General features: G+C 41.2%; 1 protein-coding gene across 1 annotated transcript; it reads right to left on the minus strand.

Moving 5' to 3' along the window:
- Positions 1 to 15,140: 15,140 nt before the first annotated feature.
- Positions 15,141 to 16,547, minus strand: LOC107741585 (paraneoplastic antigen Ma1 homolog). The gene has a single exon (XM_016554335.1). It carries the CDS (start codon positions 16,545 to 16,547, stop codon positions 15,141 to 15,143), a length of 1,407 nt encoding a protein of 468 aa, XP_016409821.1.
- Positions 16,548 to 17,011: the final 464 nt, after the last annotated feature.

A 17,011-nucleotide genomic window follows, 5' to 3' on the forward strand; every position in this document is an offset into this window, starting at 1 on the left:
CCAGTGTTGTGCAAGTTACTTCCAAACTGTAATACTTTATAGATTACTTGTTACTGCTGTTTAAAAGTAATTCCTTACCTTACAATATTACTGTCTCAGAATTGTAATGCGTTACATGACTCCTGTATTACTTTTGAGTTACTTTCACCAAAATAACTACAGAAGTAGAACTTAAGGTAACACTTTATTTTAGGGTCTCTTAACTAGTTGCTTATTAGCATGCATATTACTAGAATACTAGCCATTCATTAGTAGTAATTAAGCACATATTAATGCCTTATTCTACATGACCTTATTCTACATCCCTAATCCTACCCAATACCTAAACTTAACAACTACCTTACTAACTATTAATAAGCAGCAAATTAGGAATTTATTGAGGGAAAATTCGTAGTTAATAGTGAATAAGTGTTCCCTATTCTAAAGTGTTACCATACTTATTCTAAAATGACAAAATGTACTGCAGAGTATTTTACATCCAGTAGAGGGCGATATGGCGTAGCATAATGACTGTGGGCTATCCAGGCTACTAACAATATAGCTTATAATTGGCAAAGTGAAGGCTCAAGACAATGCAAGAAAGGATGACAGCCAGAATCACAAACGATCCAAGTCTGTTAAAAGTATGGTAGAGGTAAAGTGATTATCTGGCAATATCTGTGAATAGCTTAGACCCAAGCTATTCACAGATATTGCCAGATAATCACTTTACCTCTACCATACTTTTCCAATATCTGTGAATAGCTTGGGTCTATTCCTGGTCTATTCATATTAGACACAACAGGACTATGTAAATGCTAATGCCATGACAAGATGCGCATAGGTCCATCTCGCGCATGTACAGTCTTCTGCCATCTTCACCCATTAGCCGCTTTTCCACTGGCCAGTGCGAGCCGGGGCTTACAGCGAGCCAGGCGGGGCTATTAGCCTCGGACCTCGATCACAGAGGCCGAAATCATGCCGATGCCGCGTTTCCACTGTCGGGCCAGTAGCCTCGCGGCCCTCCTGTTAAACCCGCCCTAAACACGCCTTCACTGGACTACGTCACACAATATAAAAAAATAAATCGTTAAACAAATATATCAGAAGCTGTTGTTTAGTATTTATTTACAAACTAGGACACCACACGCGGCTATTGACTGACCACGAACAGGAAATAGAACTTACTATTACATTTTTGATTCTTTAATGTCTCCCGGTCTTGCTGGTTTTTTTTTCTTTATTTTTTCTTTGAACAATTAAATTTTGGGCTAAAAGTGTGTTGTAACGCATGCGGTACTGAACATGTACCGAGTAAAATATTACTGAAAATTGATTAGTGATGCCTTACACTACTGCGTTACAGCAAACAGAAATCAGTTACTGTAATGCATTACTTTTGTAACGCGTTACTCCCAACACTGAAATTAACCCTACAATGTTGCACTGTACGGTTATGGCCATGGAACCTTCGCACCAGGTATTTGTATTGAAAATGATCGTTTTGCTTTTTATAAATAAGATTTTACTTATCAGTTTCAGTGTTAACAGTTAAGTTTTTGATGCTCTATTTCTGTCCAGGTCTAATGTTAGTCCAGGCACTGCACCATATATTGTGGCACACAACCTCATCAAGGCTCATGCTGAGGCCTGGCATGTGTATAATGACAAGTATCGTGCAAAACAAGGTGGCATTGTTGGCATCACATTATTCTCTCACTGGGCGGAGCCAAGAAGAAACCCATACAAACAGGAAGACGTGGATGCTGCCATGCGTATAGTTCAGGTAAAGTTTTGTAGTTCAACCATTTTCTGCATCCATGACAGTGTTGTTATCACTAACTAAAACTAAAAAAAAAATGTACATTAATTGAAATAAATTAAACTTTAACAAGACATAAAAGGGAATATAAAAAACTATTTTATTTCAGTTTTTTTTATTAAACTTAAAAATGATTTTTAGTGTTCAATGGAGATTACAGCGATTTAATGAAGAACATAATTCGAGAGAGAAGTTTAGCGGCTGCCCCAAACATCACATGTTTGATAAGAGTCCTGGCCTGAACACATCTCAAGGCCAATATTCAGATATAATCATAAAGCCACCTGTTGGCAACAGGATATATCATGCTTTACACTAACTCAAACATCACATGTTTGATAAGAGACCTGGCCTGAACACATCTCAAGGCCAATATTCAGATATAATCATAAAGCCACCTGTTGGCAACAGGATATATCATGCTTTACACTAACTCAAACATACCATGTTCAATCTGCACCAGACTTCATATGTTTGATAAAAGTTACGGCCTGAAGACATCTACATGCCAATATTTAGTTACAGTCATAGTCATGGCAGAAGAAAGTTTGGCACATATAAATGACTTTGACATGCTCCTCCTATATTTACCACTTTAAAAGCATATTGCCCACCATTCACTGTTTTCATAAAGCCACCAGGTGGCGGTGAGCCCGGGTGCGAGGGCCCTTTCATCGCTGCTTGCAGCTTTAATTTGAAATTGAGATTTATACATCTTCTAAAATCTGAATAAATAAGCTTTCCATTGATTGATGTATGGTTTGTTACACTCTAAAAAATGCTGGGTTGTTTTAACCCAACTTTGGGTCAAATATGGACTAACCCAACCGTTGGGTTAAATTCTTACATTAAATTTTTAACCCAAAAGTTGGGTTAGTCCATATTTGACCCAAAGTTGGGTTGAAACAACCCAGAATTTTTTAGAGTGTAGGATGGACAATATTTGGCTGAGATGCAACTTTTTGAAAATCTGGAATCTGATGGTGCAAAAAAATCCAAATATTGAGAAAATCGCCTATAAAGTTGTCCAAATGAAGTCCTTAACAATGTATATTACTAATCAAAAATTAAGTTTTGATATATTTACAGTAGGAAATTTACAAAATATCTTAATGGAACATGATCTTTACTTAATATCCTAATGCTTTTTGGCATAAAAGAAAAATCAATCATTTTGTTACAGAGGAGGCTTCCGTACCGCCTCCTCCTCACCACCAGAGGGAACTCTCTCCTGAATATTGACTTTATCCATTCGGACTCCAGTTCCCATCATGCCTCATACCTGGGACTGATTGCACGCACACACCTGCATTGAATCACGCACACACACATATAAGCCAAACACTCACAGCTACTCACTGCGAAGTCTTGATTTGCCCCGGCTGTCACTTCTGAGCGTTTACCCTGTATCTTGCTTATTCGTTTGACCTTGGACTGTTTACCGTACTCTGATCTGTCTCTGCCTGCCCTGACTTGGATTGTTCTTCTACTGTGTCTGTCTGCTGCCTGCCTCGACCTCCTGCCCGTCCCACGTTCTGTCTCAGCCTAGCCCTCGCTATTGTATCTACTGGTGATTGACCCTGTCTTGTTTTGTTTACGTAATAAAAACGCTGCAAATGGATCCCGACTCTGATGATGATTCACAACACATTTTGACCCATACAATGTATTGTTGGCTATTGCTACAAATATACCCCAGCGACTTATGACTGGTTTTGTGGTCCAGGTTCACATATGATCTTTTTTATGAGGAATTCAAATTCTTGTATTCAAATGCTTATGAATGCTTTTACATTTGCATTTTACATCTAACAGGCTTCCAGAATTTACCCCTTCAGAAGTAGCGAGGATTAAGGGAACGAATCCACTACTATGAAAACTATATCAATCAGGCCCTGAAAGGTAAAGAGTTTTATGCGCTTCAGAGGAATCACACTGGACAGCGTTAAACAGTACATTGCTGTGATGCTTTTTCATGCATTTTTTTGTATTATTGTTTGTTTTCAATTTTAGACTATTGGTAAAAATGTATTGTGCTAATTGAATAAAATGTTATGTTATTCTTTAGCGTATTTGCTGGATGGTGTGGACATCCGTGGCTACGCTGCCACTAATTGACAATCTGGAATGGGCAATGGGTTATGATGAAAGATTTGGCCTTTTCTATGTAAATCGATCTATCTATCTATCACAGCTATGCTGATGATACCCAAATTTACCTAGCCTTATCGCCAAATGACTACAGCCCCATTGACTCCCTCTGCCAATGCATTGATGAAATTAACAGTTGGATGTGCCAGAACTTTCTTCAGTTAAACAAGGAAAAAATTGAAGTCATTGCATTTGGAAACAAAGATGAAGTTCTCAAGGTGAATGCATACCTTGACTCTAAGGGTCTAACAACTAAAAATCAAAAATCTTGGTATGATTCGGGAGACAGACCTTAGTTTCAGTAGTCGTCAAAGCAGTAACTCTATCTATCTATCTATCTGTCTGTCTGTCTGTCTGTCTGTCCATACATCCAGCTCTCATCTTGTTTACAGGATCTACACATCCACCTCCGTTGGGTCAGTTTATTGGGTTTGGAAGTTTCAGGTCCTGATGCTGAACTGGCTCTCAATGTCCTCTTCAGTCTCACCATTACTGCGGCAGTCGCTGTTGTCCTCTTGGTGTATGAACTTGCATGAATGTAAGACATTCAAGAAGCAAAAACGTCAGAAACGTGTAGAAGAACACTGACCTTGAGATAAAAGACAAGTTCTGAATCTAATACCTGCTTAACCAATTAAACAGCAAGTAAACAAAAAGAATGAGTTCAGTGTTACAGGTATGAAGTATTATGAAGTAGATTGTGTACAACAGGTTTATCAGCAAAGTTTTGATTATGTTGATTATTTATAGGCCCTATGAATTTTTGTATTAAATATTATACAGGCGGCTAACATGTTCATAAATAGACATTATATTTATTGTTTAACAGAATGTTATGAGAGAGTAAAATTTTGCCAAACAAGCATTCTGTTTTCAAACGATTTATATCCCCAAAGGGACAGCATATCATGGGGGATACAGACATTAAAATCAAAAATAAAAGTCATGTTTTTTTTTATTTCACTTCATGAATTTGTATTATTTGTGTCTTAATAAGATGTGTAGAGAATATGCTTTTGCCAACCTAGGGAGGCGAAACAGTGTAGTGATGGGTACTCACATCAGCAATGACATTATGATTCAGTATGATTTTTGTACTTTCTGAATTATCAAGAGTTCATTAAGAGTAATCAACAACTACTACATGAATACCATAAATGAAAAAGGAATAAAGTGCATAAGATGCATAAAATGCAAGTGATTCAGTTGGGTGTTGCTATGGCAGAGTTATGTTTTCTTCTCAGAAGAAAAACTGAAACAAACAATTTTAAGCTTCAAACAAATAAATCGAGAGATTATTTGTTATCAACTGATAACAGCTATATCAGCTATATTAGAAAATCATATACTGATAATATAAAACAGTGCCAAGGTCTCCAGAAGAGGTTTGGATAAGTGATATTTACAGTACGTTCTCTGTGGTCGAGTGAGCAGTCCGGTGGCGGTGACTTCTTCCACTGGTTGTGCTGGTAGCAATGCAGTGGGGAAAGGTGCAGGAATCTGTTTGAACAGCCTTGAACACGAAGCGCTGTAGGATGATGAGCTCCTGGAGCACCAAAGGGTCCTAAAATCTGGAACACAACCATGGCTCTGGAGTAGGTGCAGAAGGTTCTTAGCCTGGAACACAGAGACGAAAGTATCTTGAAGTGAAGGTTTGCTCGCTGGAGCTTAACTTTGTTGCAAATATCTGTATGTCTTCTGCCTCTCTGGGCTAGAGACTCAGAACTTGGTCAATCCGCTTTGTCTCTCTAGGATGGAGACTCAGGACATGCTGCATCTGTTGTTGTCTCGCTGGACGAAGACTCTGAACGTAGAGTATCTCTTTCCTCACAGGCTGGAGGCTCAGAACGTGGTCGTATCTGTTGCTGCCTCAAAAGCTGTAGACTGAGAACTTGGTTTCTGTTATTGCCTCTTCCCTCACGGGCCAGAAGTTCAGATCATTGGTGTTTCAGATACTGTCTCTCTAGATGGGAGACTCAGAACTTCGGTGATCTGTTAGTGTCTCACTGGACATGCCGGAGACTCAGAACTGTGTATCTGCTATTGTGGGAAGTCGTAACCCAAAGGTTTCGAGTTTGAGTCTCAGGTCCGGCAGGGATTGTAGGTGGGGGGAGTGAATGTACAGCGCTCTCTTCCACCTTCAATACCACGACTGAGGTGCCCTTGAGCAAGGCACTGAACCCTCAACTGCTCCCTGGGGGAGCCACAGCATAAATGGCTGCCCACTGCTCCGGGTGTGTGTTCACGGTGTGTGTGTGTTCACTGCTGTGTGTGTGCACTTAGGATGGGTTAAATGCAGAGCACTAATTCCTAATATGGGCAACCATACTTGGCCACATGTCATGTCACTTTCTTACCCTTGCCAGCCAGAGTCTCAGAACGTTGAATGTATATGCCATTGCCTCTCCCCTTACAGGACTGAGACTCAGAACAAGGAGTGTCTTTTGAAAAGGTACATTTATCCCTTTCCGATTAGGAGGAGATTGCAATTTGGAGCTTGTCCATTTCTGTGCTGTGATTGGCCGTTTCCATCAGAGCGGGGAATATGGTGTGGCCCACCCTTCTTTCCTCTTGTGAAACTTATTTGCATAGTCCAAACACAAATTTAGAAAAGCGTCACTTAAGTTTTACCGATGCATTATTCACTTACCAAACCACAACCAGAATACCTTTGGCAATGTTATGAACACATAAAGTCTAAAACGATGGAAAAAGATCAAACTGTCATGCATGCATTCATTTGTCCATTAACAGCTGAGTTTGTGTAAGATGTTGCACTACACATCGCTGTCACTGGGAATACTTATTTCTCTGAATAAGTATAAGATGGGTGTGTTGTAGTTTGCATTAGTTTAAGGTTTGAAAACATAGTTATGAATGGATTTAGATGGATCTCTATGATCTCTCTTTGTTTCACCCACTGCTGCTGCATCCTGGAGGTCCTAAGGAAATGTTATGATGGTCACAGGCCAAAACCATAGGAATCCGTCTTTAGGTGGGTGAAGGGCAGAAACTGTCCTTCCCAGGCTTGGTACCAGAAGCCTGTCTTCTTGCCATCTAAGAGGTGTCTGGCAGTTTTCCTAGCATCTTTATCTGATGGCGTTGGATAGTTTGCTTATGTTAATCCACCAAGATCCAATTAACTGGGCCCTGGAATGTGCTGTTCACTACAAATGGAAAATAGCAAAAAATGTATTTTCTTATGTCTCTTTACGGTCTTGCCCTTTTTAGGGTTAACAACTCAAATTTACTATGATGTCAATGCATAGTGACCCCTGTGTGACATTGTATTAAAGCCTTGCATACACGCACATCAAGATAACAGGTATGATAAAAAAAAGTACAGATTTGATATCTTTGCTTATTCAGATAATGCAGCATAATTGCAGATTTATATAACAAATACAGTTTCTCTCAAGGCAAAGTTCACTGAAAACTGATTTTCACTATAAGATTGCTTTGACTGGTTAAATTTACCAACATTGCACCCGTGTTGAAAGGAATGATGGAATGACCTGCCAAACTCAATCTGAGCAGTCCTTAGCCATCTTCAAGAAAGGGCTAAAAACACATCTCTTCCATCTTTATTTGACCCTCTAACTCTAGCACTCTATATTCTAATTCTATATTATCAATTTGTTTTCTTTTTTGGTAACACTTTATAGTAGCTTTCATTAATAAATAATTAACAAACATTATGTAATGCTTAACTGATCATTAGTTCAGACAAGCATCCAGTCCCTGAGTCTCCCTCAACTCATTAGAAGTACATACCCTCCACTCATTATCACTTTCCTGATTCTCACATGTTATGACAGACTGACACAGAGCACGAACTCCAGGAGCTGAAATCTCCTCCCACTCATCATCAGGCGCTACACTAAAATGGGGACGTCTGGACAAAGAATCTGCATCCACGTTTCTCTTGCCAGGCCTATACTTCAGACTAAAGGTGTATGTTGACAATGCAGACAACCATCTGTGGCCTGTAGCATCCAATTTTGCAGATATCAAAATATATGTCAAAGGATTGTTGTCTGTTCTCACTTCAAAATTGACACCATAAAGGTAGTCATGCAATTTATCAACCACAGCCCATTTGAGAGCAAGGAATTCCAGCTTATGAGCTGGGTAATTCTCCTCTGATGGTGAAAGGCTACGACTAATAAAGGCAACAGGACGTAAGCCCTCTGGATGTTGTTGGTACAAAACACCACCTAGCCCATCTCGGCTAGCATCTACATGAAGTACGTATGGCAATTGTGGATCGGCAAAAGCCAAGACTGGGGCTTTTGTCAAGCAGAGTTTCAGCTCCTCAAATGCGTTCTCGCATTTGTCATCCCACCTCTCCCCAAAAGGATCAGTTGCCTTGAAGTACTCCACAACAGATGTTTTTCGGTCTTCCCCTTCGTACTTGAATGTGGTGGATAACCTTTAAGCAGTTGATTCAACGGATGGCATAATCTTGAATACCCCTTTACAAAGCGCCGGTAATAACCGCAGAAGCCTAAGAAAGATCTTAATTCTGTTACAGTTCTAGGTCTTGGCCAGGTGATCACAGCGTCCACTTTTGATGGATCAGTTGCGATTCCCTCCTGAGACACTACGTGACCGACATAGGTAACAGAGGTTCTGCAGAACTGACATTTGTCAAGGGATAGCTTCAAACCTTCTTCTCTTAACCTGTCCAGAACCTTGAGCAACCGTTCTTCATGTTCTTCTGTAGTTCTGCCAAAGATGATCAGGTCATCAAGATACACCAGTACTTCGAGGAAATTCATGTCACCAACGGTTCGTTCCATGACCCTCTGAAACGTAGCAGGCGCTCCGGAAATCTCTTGAGGCATTCTTTCAAATTCAAAAAACCCTAACGGACAAATGAATGCGGTTTTCTCCTGGTCATCTTTGTTCATGGGAATTTGGTAGTAGCCGCTTCTCAGGTCAAGCACAGAAAACCATTTGCTACCAGATAAACAGTGTAAGGCATCCTCAATCCTCGGCACCGTATACTGATCAGGTATTGTTCACCGATTCAAAGTACGATAATCTACGCACATCCTCACGCTTCCAGATTTCTTGCGTACCACCACAATTGGTGATGCATACGGACTCTTGGATTCTGTGATTATACCACACTTTTGAAGTTCAAGCAAATGCTTTCGCACATCTTCCAAATCTTTAGGAGCTAGCCGACGTGATCGTTCCCGAAAAGGAGTGGAATCAGATAATCTGATTTCATGAACAGTACCCTTGGAACATCCCACATCCCATTCGTGAGCAGAAAAGACATCATGCCTCTCCATAAGCTTTTCAATCAAACGGTGTTTCGCTTCTTCTGGAAGCGGAGAGTTACCAAAGTCAAAGGAATCAGAAGACAAAGACGTATTCGGCATTGACACGTTACTCTTGGGAGTCAACTGAGGTACAACATCTACCGGAAAGATGTGAGCAATAGGAGTACCCCGCTTTAAGAGTACTTCCTTACTGGACATGTTCTTTACCGTTACAGTAACCATCCGGTTTGACACAACTGAAGCAGGCTGTAATTCAGGCCTCACTAACAATTCTTCAGGAGCAATGGTGTCAGTCGCCTGATCAATCAGAACATGCTTCTCAAACAATTCACTAGAAAACTTTGGCTTTCCATGAATTTGACAAACTTCTCCAGCCTTCAAAGTAATTGGTTTGTGCTGGATGAACCACACAACCCCAGGTTTATCGGGATAAGAAGTAACTCCAATTGAATTCTGAATAGTCTCATAAGCTGCTTTAACCACTGGATGAACAGTCAAGACATTCATGAAGTTTTCTCCTGCCTTCTCCTTGCAAACGTCAAATAACTGTCGGACCAAAGAAGTATTTGTCCCAACCAAGATAGCTATCGGTTGCTCCGGCTTGGGATCAGGGCAAACTAAAGCAAGCGTATTAAATGTTTGAGGTACTCTGTAAATTCAAGGCGAATGGGCAAGTAACCGTCATAAGGATACTTATGAGAACTCAATCCCCAGATTTCCAGATTCTCCACTGGCTTTAAAGGTAAGTGCTTCAAGTGAGTATGGTAGAAATTTCTGTACAAGATTGTAACCTGTGAACCACTATCTAATAATGCTTTAGCATAGACTCCTTCTATTTGCACAGGAACTTCAGAAGTTGGACCTATGGTAGCCGTGTCCCGAACTTTCCAGGCCTGCTGTTCCACAACGATCACTTCAGCCGTCTGAATTTAAACCAAAACGACTAAACCACCAGACGCAACCACAAGCATTTACTATTTAACCGTTACACTTGTTCTGCACTTTGCTAACTAAACTTAATCGGAATATTTCCAGATAACGACAGTCTCGCGTGCAAAAACAACTGCGTCACCATTCTCCTCGCTCTTCTTCCTCGTCGCTGCGCGTTCTGGATTCAGCCCACTTCTGCCTGTCTGAAACCTGATTGGACGATCACAGTCTGTCTCTCAAAAAGGGAGAGTATCCTCATTTGCTAAATATGAGACATCATCGTATCAATATATATTATTTAAGCACAACCACAGAAACATTTTACATTAAATGTGTTTGAAAATAAAATACACAAATAAATGAAACATCTTATTATATACATGATTTTAAATCTGGAGTATGTTACATCCTCCCCCCACTGAAAAATAGCATGTCCCCATGCAATGTACTTAAGGGTGCTCTGTTTGCTCAAACCCTTGGAACTATACAAGGCAAAGTCTTGTTCTTCACCATACACTTTTTACATAAAGCATGTGGATTACACCACCACACTTGGCAAGTACCCTTTTCTTTAGGAAAATACACATCACCATATTTGGAAATTACTACAGTTTCTTTACTGGGTATTCCCAACTGTGGGTAAGTAAATCTGTTTGGAAGTTTTCTGTCTCTTTCTGATCTCCTTAAATTAGTCTCAGATATGGTTTCTGAGCAAATCTCAGGAACACACTCGGGTGGGACACCAGTTTGTGCATTGCCGTCCTGGGCATCATTCTTTCCCACAGGAACAGCTCCTACAACCTCATGGTCAACAAGGTCATTGTTATCACCATCACAGGGAACAATGTCAGTTTCACCAACTGGTTCAGGCAAAATCTGCTTCACAGCAGTGGAATTCTGAACCTTAGGCCTACCCATCTCACTAGGTATAGAGTCACAAATTAAGCATGGCCAATAGCCATATTCAGACTCTGAATCAGAGGAAAAAACATCCTGTGGTACTTCCAGAGGAGTTCCAGTCACATTTGATTTCTTTTCTTTCTTTCTCAAACGTTTTCTTCGAGCTCTGCAATTTCTTTTTGGAAGTTCTTCATTGTCTTGATTTATTCTAACTTGAAATCTCAAAGGCAGAATATGGTTACGGTGTAAAACTTTCTTTGGACCCTCACCACTTTCCGGAACCAACTGGTACACTGGTAAGTTTTGTAACTGCTTTTCTACTACGAAGATAACAGAACTCCAGCGGTCAGCAAGTTTCTGCTTTCCTTTCAAGCCAAGGTTTCTGATAAAAACCCTATCACCAGGATTTAAATCATTTTGATGAACTTTTGCATCATATCTCCTTTTGTTATTCTGGTTCACTTTACCAGCCGATGCAGTCGCTAAATCATAAGCAGTCTTCAGGCCCCTTTTCAGGTTTTCAACATATTTGGAATGCAATACTTCAGAGCCTTCTTCATTCAACATCCCAAAACAAACATCCACAGGCAGTTTGGGCTCCCTACCAAACATAAGAAAATAGGGAGAATAGCCCGTTGACTCATTCTGAGTAGAATTGTATGCATGTACAAGCTGTGGAATATACTGACTCCATTTAGACTTCTGACTTGGATTCAAGGTACCTAACATATTCAACAGAGTTCGATTAAATCTTTCTGGTTGGGGATCTCCCTGTGGATGGTACGGAGATGTCCGAGATTTTTTTATACCCAACACATTCAACATCTCTTTGATCAATTTGCTTTCGAAATCTCTGCCTTGATCTGAATGAATTCTGTTCGGTAACCCGTAATGGACAAAGAACTTCTCACACAAGGTCTTTGCTACAGTCAACGCTTTTTGGTCTTTGGTGGTGTATGCTTGCGCATAACGGGTAAAATGGTCAGTAACCACAAGTACATTGCATACATTTCGACTGTCAGGTTCGATCGTCAGAAAGTCAATACATACCAAGTCTAAAGGACTAGAGCTTTGCAAGTGCGACATGAGAGCAGTCTTTTTCAACAAGGTCTTTCTGACTGTACAACGTTCACAAGTTTTACAGTATTTTTCGACCTCAGCTTTTATACCTGGCCAGAAAAATCTGTCTCTTATGAGAGCATAGGTCTTTTCAAACCCTAAATGTCCACTCTCATCATGAAGAGATGTCAATACCGAGTTACGAAAAGAAGTAGGGAGCACAAGTTGTCGTCTTACCCTATTGTCGGACAAAGGAATCACTCTGTACAACACTCCCTTTTCCACTACTAAATTTCCCCACTCTTTCTTCCAGAGCTTCAGATCTGGATGGTCAAAATTTACACTACTGGGAAGCTGCTTTTGACTAATGGCTAGCCTCACTTTTCCCAGACAAGCATCCAGTCCCTGAGCCTCCCTCAACTCATTAGAGTCCGAATTCCTCGGCTCATTCTGAGAAAAGGAAACAACATTACCTAATGCCTTTGACACATTGTCATCCGAAGAATTAGAAGTACGTACCCTCCACTCATTAGGACTTTCCTGATTCTCACATGTTGTGACAGACTGACACAGAGCACGAACTCCAGGAGCTGAAATCTCCTCCCACTCATCATCAGGCGCTACACTAAAATGGGGACGTCTGGACAAAGAATCTGCATCCACGTTTCTCTTGCCAGGCCTATACTTCAGACTAAAGGTGTATGTTGACAATGCAGACAACCATCTGTGGCCTGTAGCATCCAATTTTGCAGATATCAAAATATATGTCAAAGGATTGTTGTCTGTTCTCACTTCAAAATTGACACCATAAAGGTAGTCATGCAATTTATCAACCACAGCCCATTTGAGAGCAAGGAATTCCAGCTTATGAGCTGGGTAATTCTCCTCTGATGGTGAAAGGCTACGACTAATAAAGGCAACAGGACGTAAGCCCTCTGGATGTTGTTGGTACAAAACACCACCTAGCCCATCTCGGCTAGCATCTACATGAAGTACGTATGGCAATTGTGGATCGGCAAAAGCCAAGACTGGGGCTTTTGTCAAGCAGAGTTTCAGCTCCTCAAATGCGTTCTCGCATTTGTCATCCCACCTCTCCCCAAAAGGATCAGTTGCCTTGAAGTACTCCACAACAGATGTTTTTTCGGTCTTCCCCTTTGTACTTGAATGTGGTGGATAACCTTTAAGCAGTTGATTCAACGGATGGCATAATCTTGAATACCCCTTTACAAAGCGCCGGTAATAACCGCAGAAGCCTAAGAAAGATCTTAATTCTGTTACAGTTCTAGGTCTTGGCCAGGTGATCACAGCGTCCACTTTTGATGGATCAGTTGCGATTCCCTCCTGAGACACTACGTGACCGACATAGGTAACAGAGGTTCTGCAGAACTGACATTTGTCAAGGGATAGCTTCAAACCTTCTTCTCTTAACCTGTCCAGAACCTTGAGCAACCGTTCTTCATGTTCTTCTGTAGTTCTGCCAAAGATGATCAGGTCATCAAGATACACCAGTACTTCGAGGAAATTCATGTCACCAACGGTTCGTTCCATGACCCTCTGAAACGTAGCAGGCGCTCCGGAAATCCCTTGAGGCATCCTTTCAAATTCAAAAAACCCTAACGGACAAATGAATGCGGTTTTCTCCTGGTCATCTTTGTTCATGGGAATTTGGTAGTAGCCGCTTCTCAGGTCAAGCACAGAAAACCATTTGCTACCAGATAAACAGTGTAAGGCATCCTCAATCCTCGGCACCGTATACTGATCAGGTATTGTTCGCCGATTCAAAGTCCGATAATCTACGCACATCCTCACGCTTCCAGATTTCTTGCGTACCACCACAATTGGTGATGCATACGGACTCTTGGATTCTGTGATTATACCACACTTTTGAAGTTCAAGCAAATGCTTTCGCACATCTTCCAAATCTTTAGGAGCTAGCCGACGTGATCTTTCCCGAAAAGGAGTGGAATCAGATAATCTGATTTCATGAACAGTACCCTTGGAACATCCCACATCCCATTCGTGAGCAGAAAAGACATCATGCCTCTCCATAAGCTTTTCAATCAAACGTTGTTTCGCTTCTTCTGGAAGCGGAGAGTTACCAAAGTCAAAGGAATCAGAAGACAAAGACGTATTCGGCATTGACACGTTACTCTTGGGAGTCAACTGAGGTACAACATCTACCGGAAAGATGTGAGCAATAGGAGTACCACACTTCAAGAGTACTTCCTTACTGGACATGTTCTTTACCGTTACAGTAACCATCCGGTTTGACACAACTGAAGCAGGCTGTAATTCAGGCCTCACTAACAATTCTTCAGGAGCAATGGTGTCAGTCGCCTGATCAATCAGAACATGCTTCTCAAACAACTCACTAGAAAACTTTGGCTTTCCATGAATTTGACAAACTTCTCCAGCCTTCAAAGTAATTGGTTTGTGCTGGATGAACCACACAACCCCAGGTTTATCGGGATAAGAAGTAACTCCAATTGAATTCTGAATAGTCTCATAAGCTGCTTTAACCACTGGATGAACAGTCAAGACATTCATGAAGTTTTCTCCTGCCTTCTCCTTGCAAACGTCAAATAACTGTCGGACCAAAGAAGTATTTGTCCCAACCAAGATAGCTATCGGTTGCTCCGGCTTGGGATCAGGGTAAACTAAAGCAAGCGTATCAACTGTTTGAGGTACTCCAGCAACCGCTTCTGTAAATTCAAGGCGAATGGGCAAGTAACCGTCATAAGGATACTTATGAGAACTCAATCCCCAGATTTCCAGATTCTCCACTGGCTTTAAAGGTAAGTGCTTCAAGTGAGTATGGTAGAAATTTCTGTACAAGATTGTAACCTGTGAACCACTATCTAATAATGCTTTAGCATAGACTCCTTCTATTTGCACAGGAACTTCAGAAGTTGGACCTACTAATCCAAAAGGAAGATCAGAAGAAGGTTTATGTTCAGAAAGAAAAGAGTTGGAACGCATTTCCAAAGGAGCCCAGTGCCGTTCCTTCACAGAACCCCTCTGAAGTTTCCCGGCAAGCGGCTCTGTTTAATAAGCTTCTGGTTAACCTTCCTCAGGTTTTCCTCCCCTTTGCATTCTCTTCTGGTATGTCCATCTTCGCCACATTTGTAACAGAAAATACCTGGCTTAACAGGCGATGCAAGGTCTCTGTTTGGAACAGCATCCCTGGCCTTGGCATCAGCACTCATCACTGAAAGATTTTTCTGTGAAGAGGACTCCGGAACTGAAGTTGATCCAACAACTTTCATCAATTTACTCACTTGAGCTGACAATTCTTTCACATCACATTTCAAGCTCTCTACCTCCTTCTCTGAGGCAGTTACCCGAGACACAGCAGTGGTAGTAGCCCCGACTTTGGCCCCATCTCTGGCATTAATCCAGTTTTCTTCCTCCCTTACCTCTCTAAGCAGGTCTGAAAAATTTTGCGGATCACGCAAGCTGTAAGTCACTCTTAGCCTCATCGCTACAATGTCAGTAGTAAGAGCTCCTTTAATAATCTGCTCCATCCGTCTTCTGTTCAAGTCTTCCACTTGAACACAACCTTTCAGAAAGATACGGTGAAGAATCTTATCAAGTCTGTACAGAAAAGCAGAAAGTTTCTCACCTGGCTCTTGGTAAGTGCTACCAAACTTCACCATCAGGTCTGACTCACTCTCTGTACTGCCATATGCTATGTCAAGAGCCCTAAGATAGTCAGCAGCAGTTGAAGTCGGACTGCTCACCTTCAAAAATCTGACTATGTCAGCGGCAGGTCCTCTCAAACTTTCCACAATGCGCTGTCTCTTAACAGTCTCAGCACATTGCCACTCACCAATCATCTGAGCTGCTTGTTCCATCCAGGATTCATAATCCTCTTCCCCAGGCGGAACAGGTTGCACACCTGAAAACACTCTCAGTTTCCTGTAAGTAAGGGTATCACCTGGCCCCTGTGTACACTTATCAACCAGACGGTCAATGGCATTCACTAAGTTCAGGTTTACATCAACATTAGGAGACGGTTCTGGTTCAAGAAGTGACGTCACATCACTCAATGACTTCCCTTCCTGTTGCATCAGAAACATCAACTTCTCCTTAAAAGTGGCTTCTGGAGCAACCGGATCTTCAGTTTCAGGGATATGAACACCCCAAGGGACCACCACTCCAGGAATGCCTACTTCTGGAGGTACAATGTTAGGGTCAACTTCAATGCTAGTTTCAATCAACAGGAACAAATTCATTCCTGTAGTATCTCCTCGTCGTCCCCGAATTTGGGTACGTCCAAACGCTTTCACAGTGTTTAATACCTCGGTAATGGTCTCGTCCTTCACATCTAAGGGAACACCGCTAAGTATGACACATTTAATAGGACTAACCTGGACCTGACGACTCCACTCAGCTGCCTGAGAAAAATCCATGATGCAAAAAAACACTAAATTCTCACCAACACTGCAATAAGCAAAGAACGGTAGAATAGACAACCATACAGGGAAAATGGATCCCAGCGGTGCCTCCAAAATGTAACCCTTCTCTGGGTGTGTGTAATCAGTTGGCGCACAGGAGCCTGATGTCCCGGCTGAAAGATTTAGAATTAGGCTGGAAATTCACCTATGGTTTCTATTACTAACGTATAACTCAAGAGCAGTAAAAATATATATGGCGGTGCCTCCATAATGTACAGTTAACCAGAAAATCCTCAATAAATCCCAGAACGTTTATCTTAGATTAACAAAAATGATTTATTACATGTAACCAATGTAAAGAAAGATAAGATAATCACAATGAAATAAAGAATACCTGTTAACTGTACTTTACGTTATGAAATGAAACAATTCTCAAATGAATTTGTTGTCTTGAGTCTCTTTTAGACTCAAATGTTTAC

The sequence above is a fragment of the Sinocyclocheilus rhinocerous genome, unplaced genomic scaffold (genome assembly GCF_001515625.1).
Source record: "Sinocyclocheilus rhinocerous isolate Xijiao unplaced genomic scaffold, SAMN03320098_v1.1 scaffold2541, whole genome shotgun sequence".
NCBI classification, from domain to species: Eukaryota; Metazoa; Chordata; class Actinopteri; order Cypriniformes; family Cyprinidae; genus Sinocyclocheilus; species Sinocyclocheilus rhinocerous.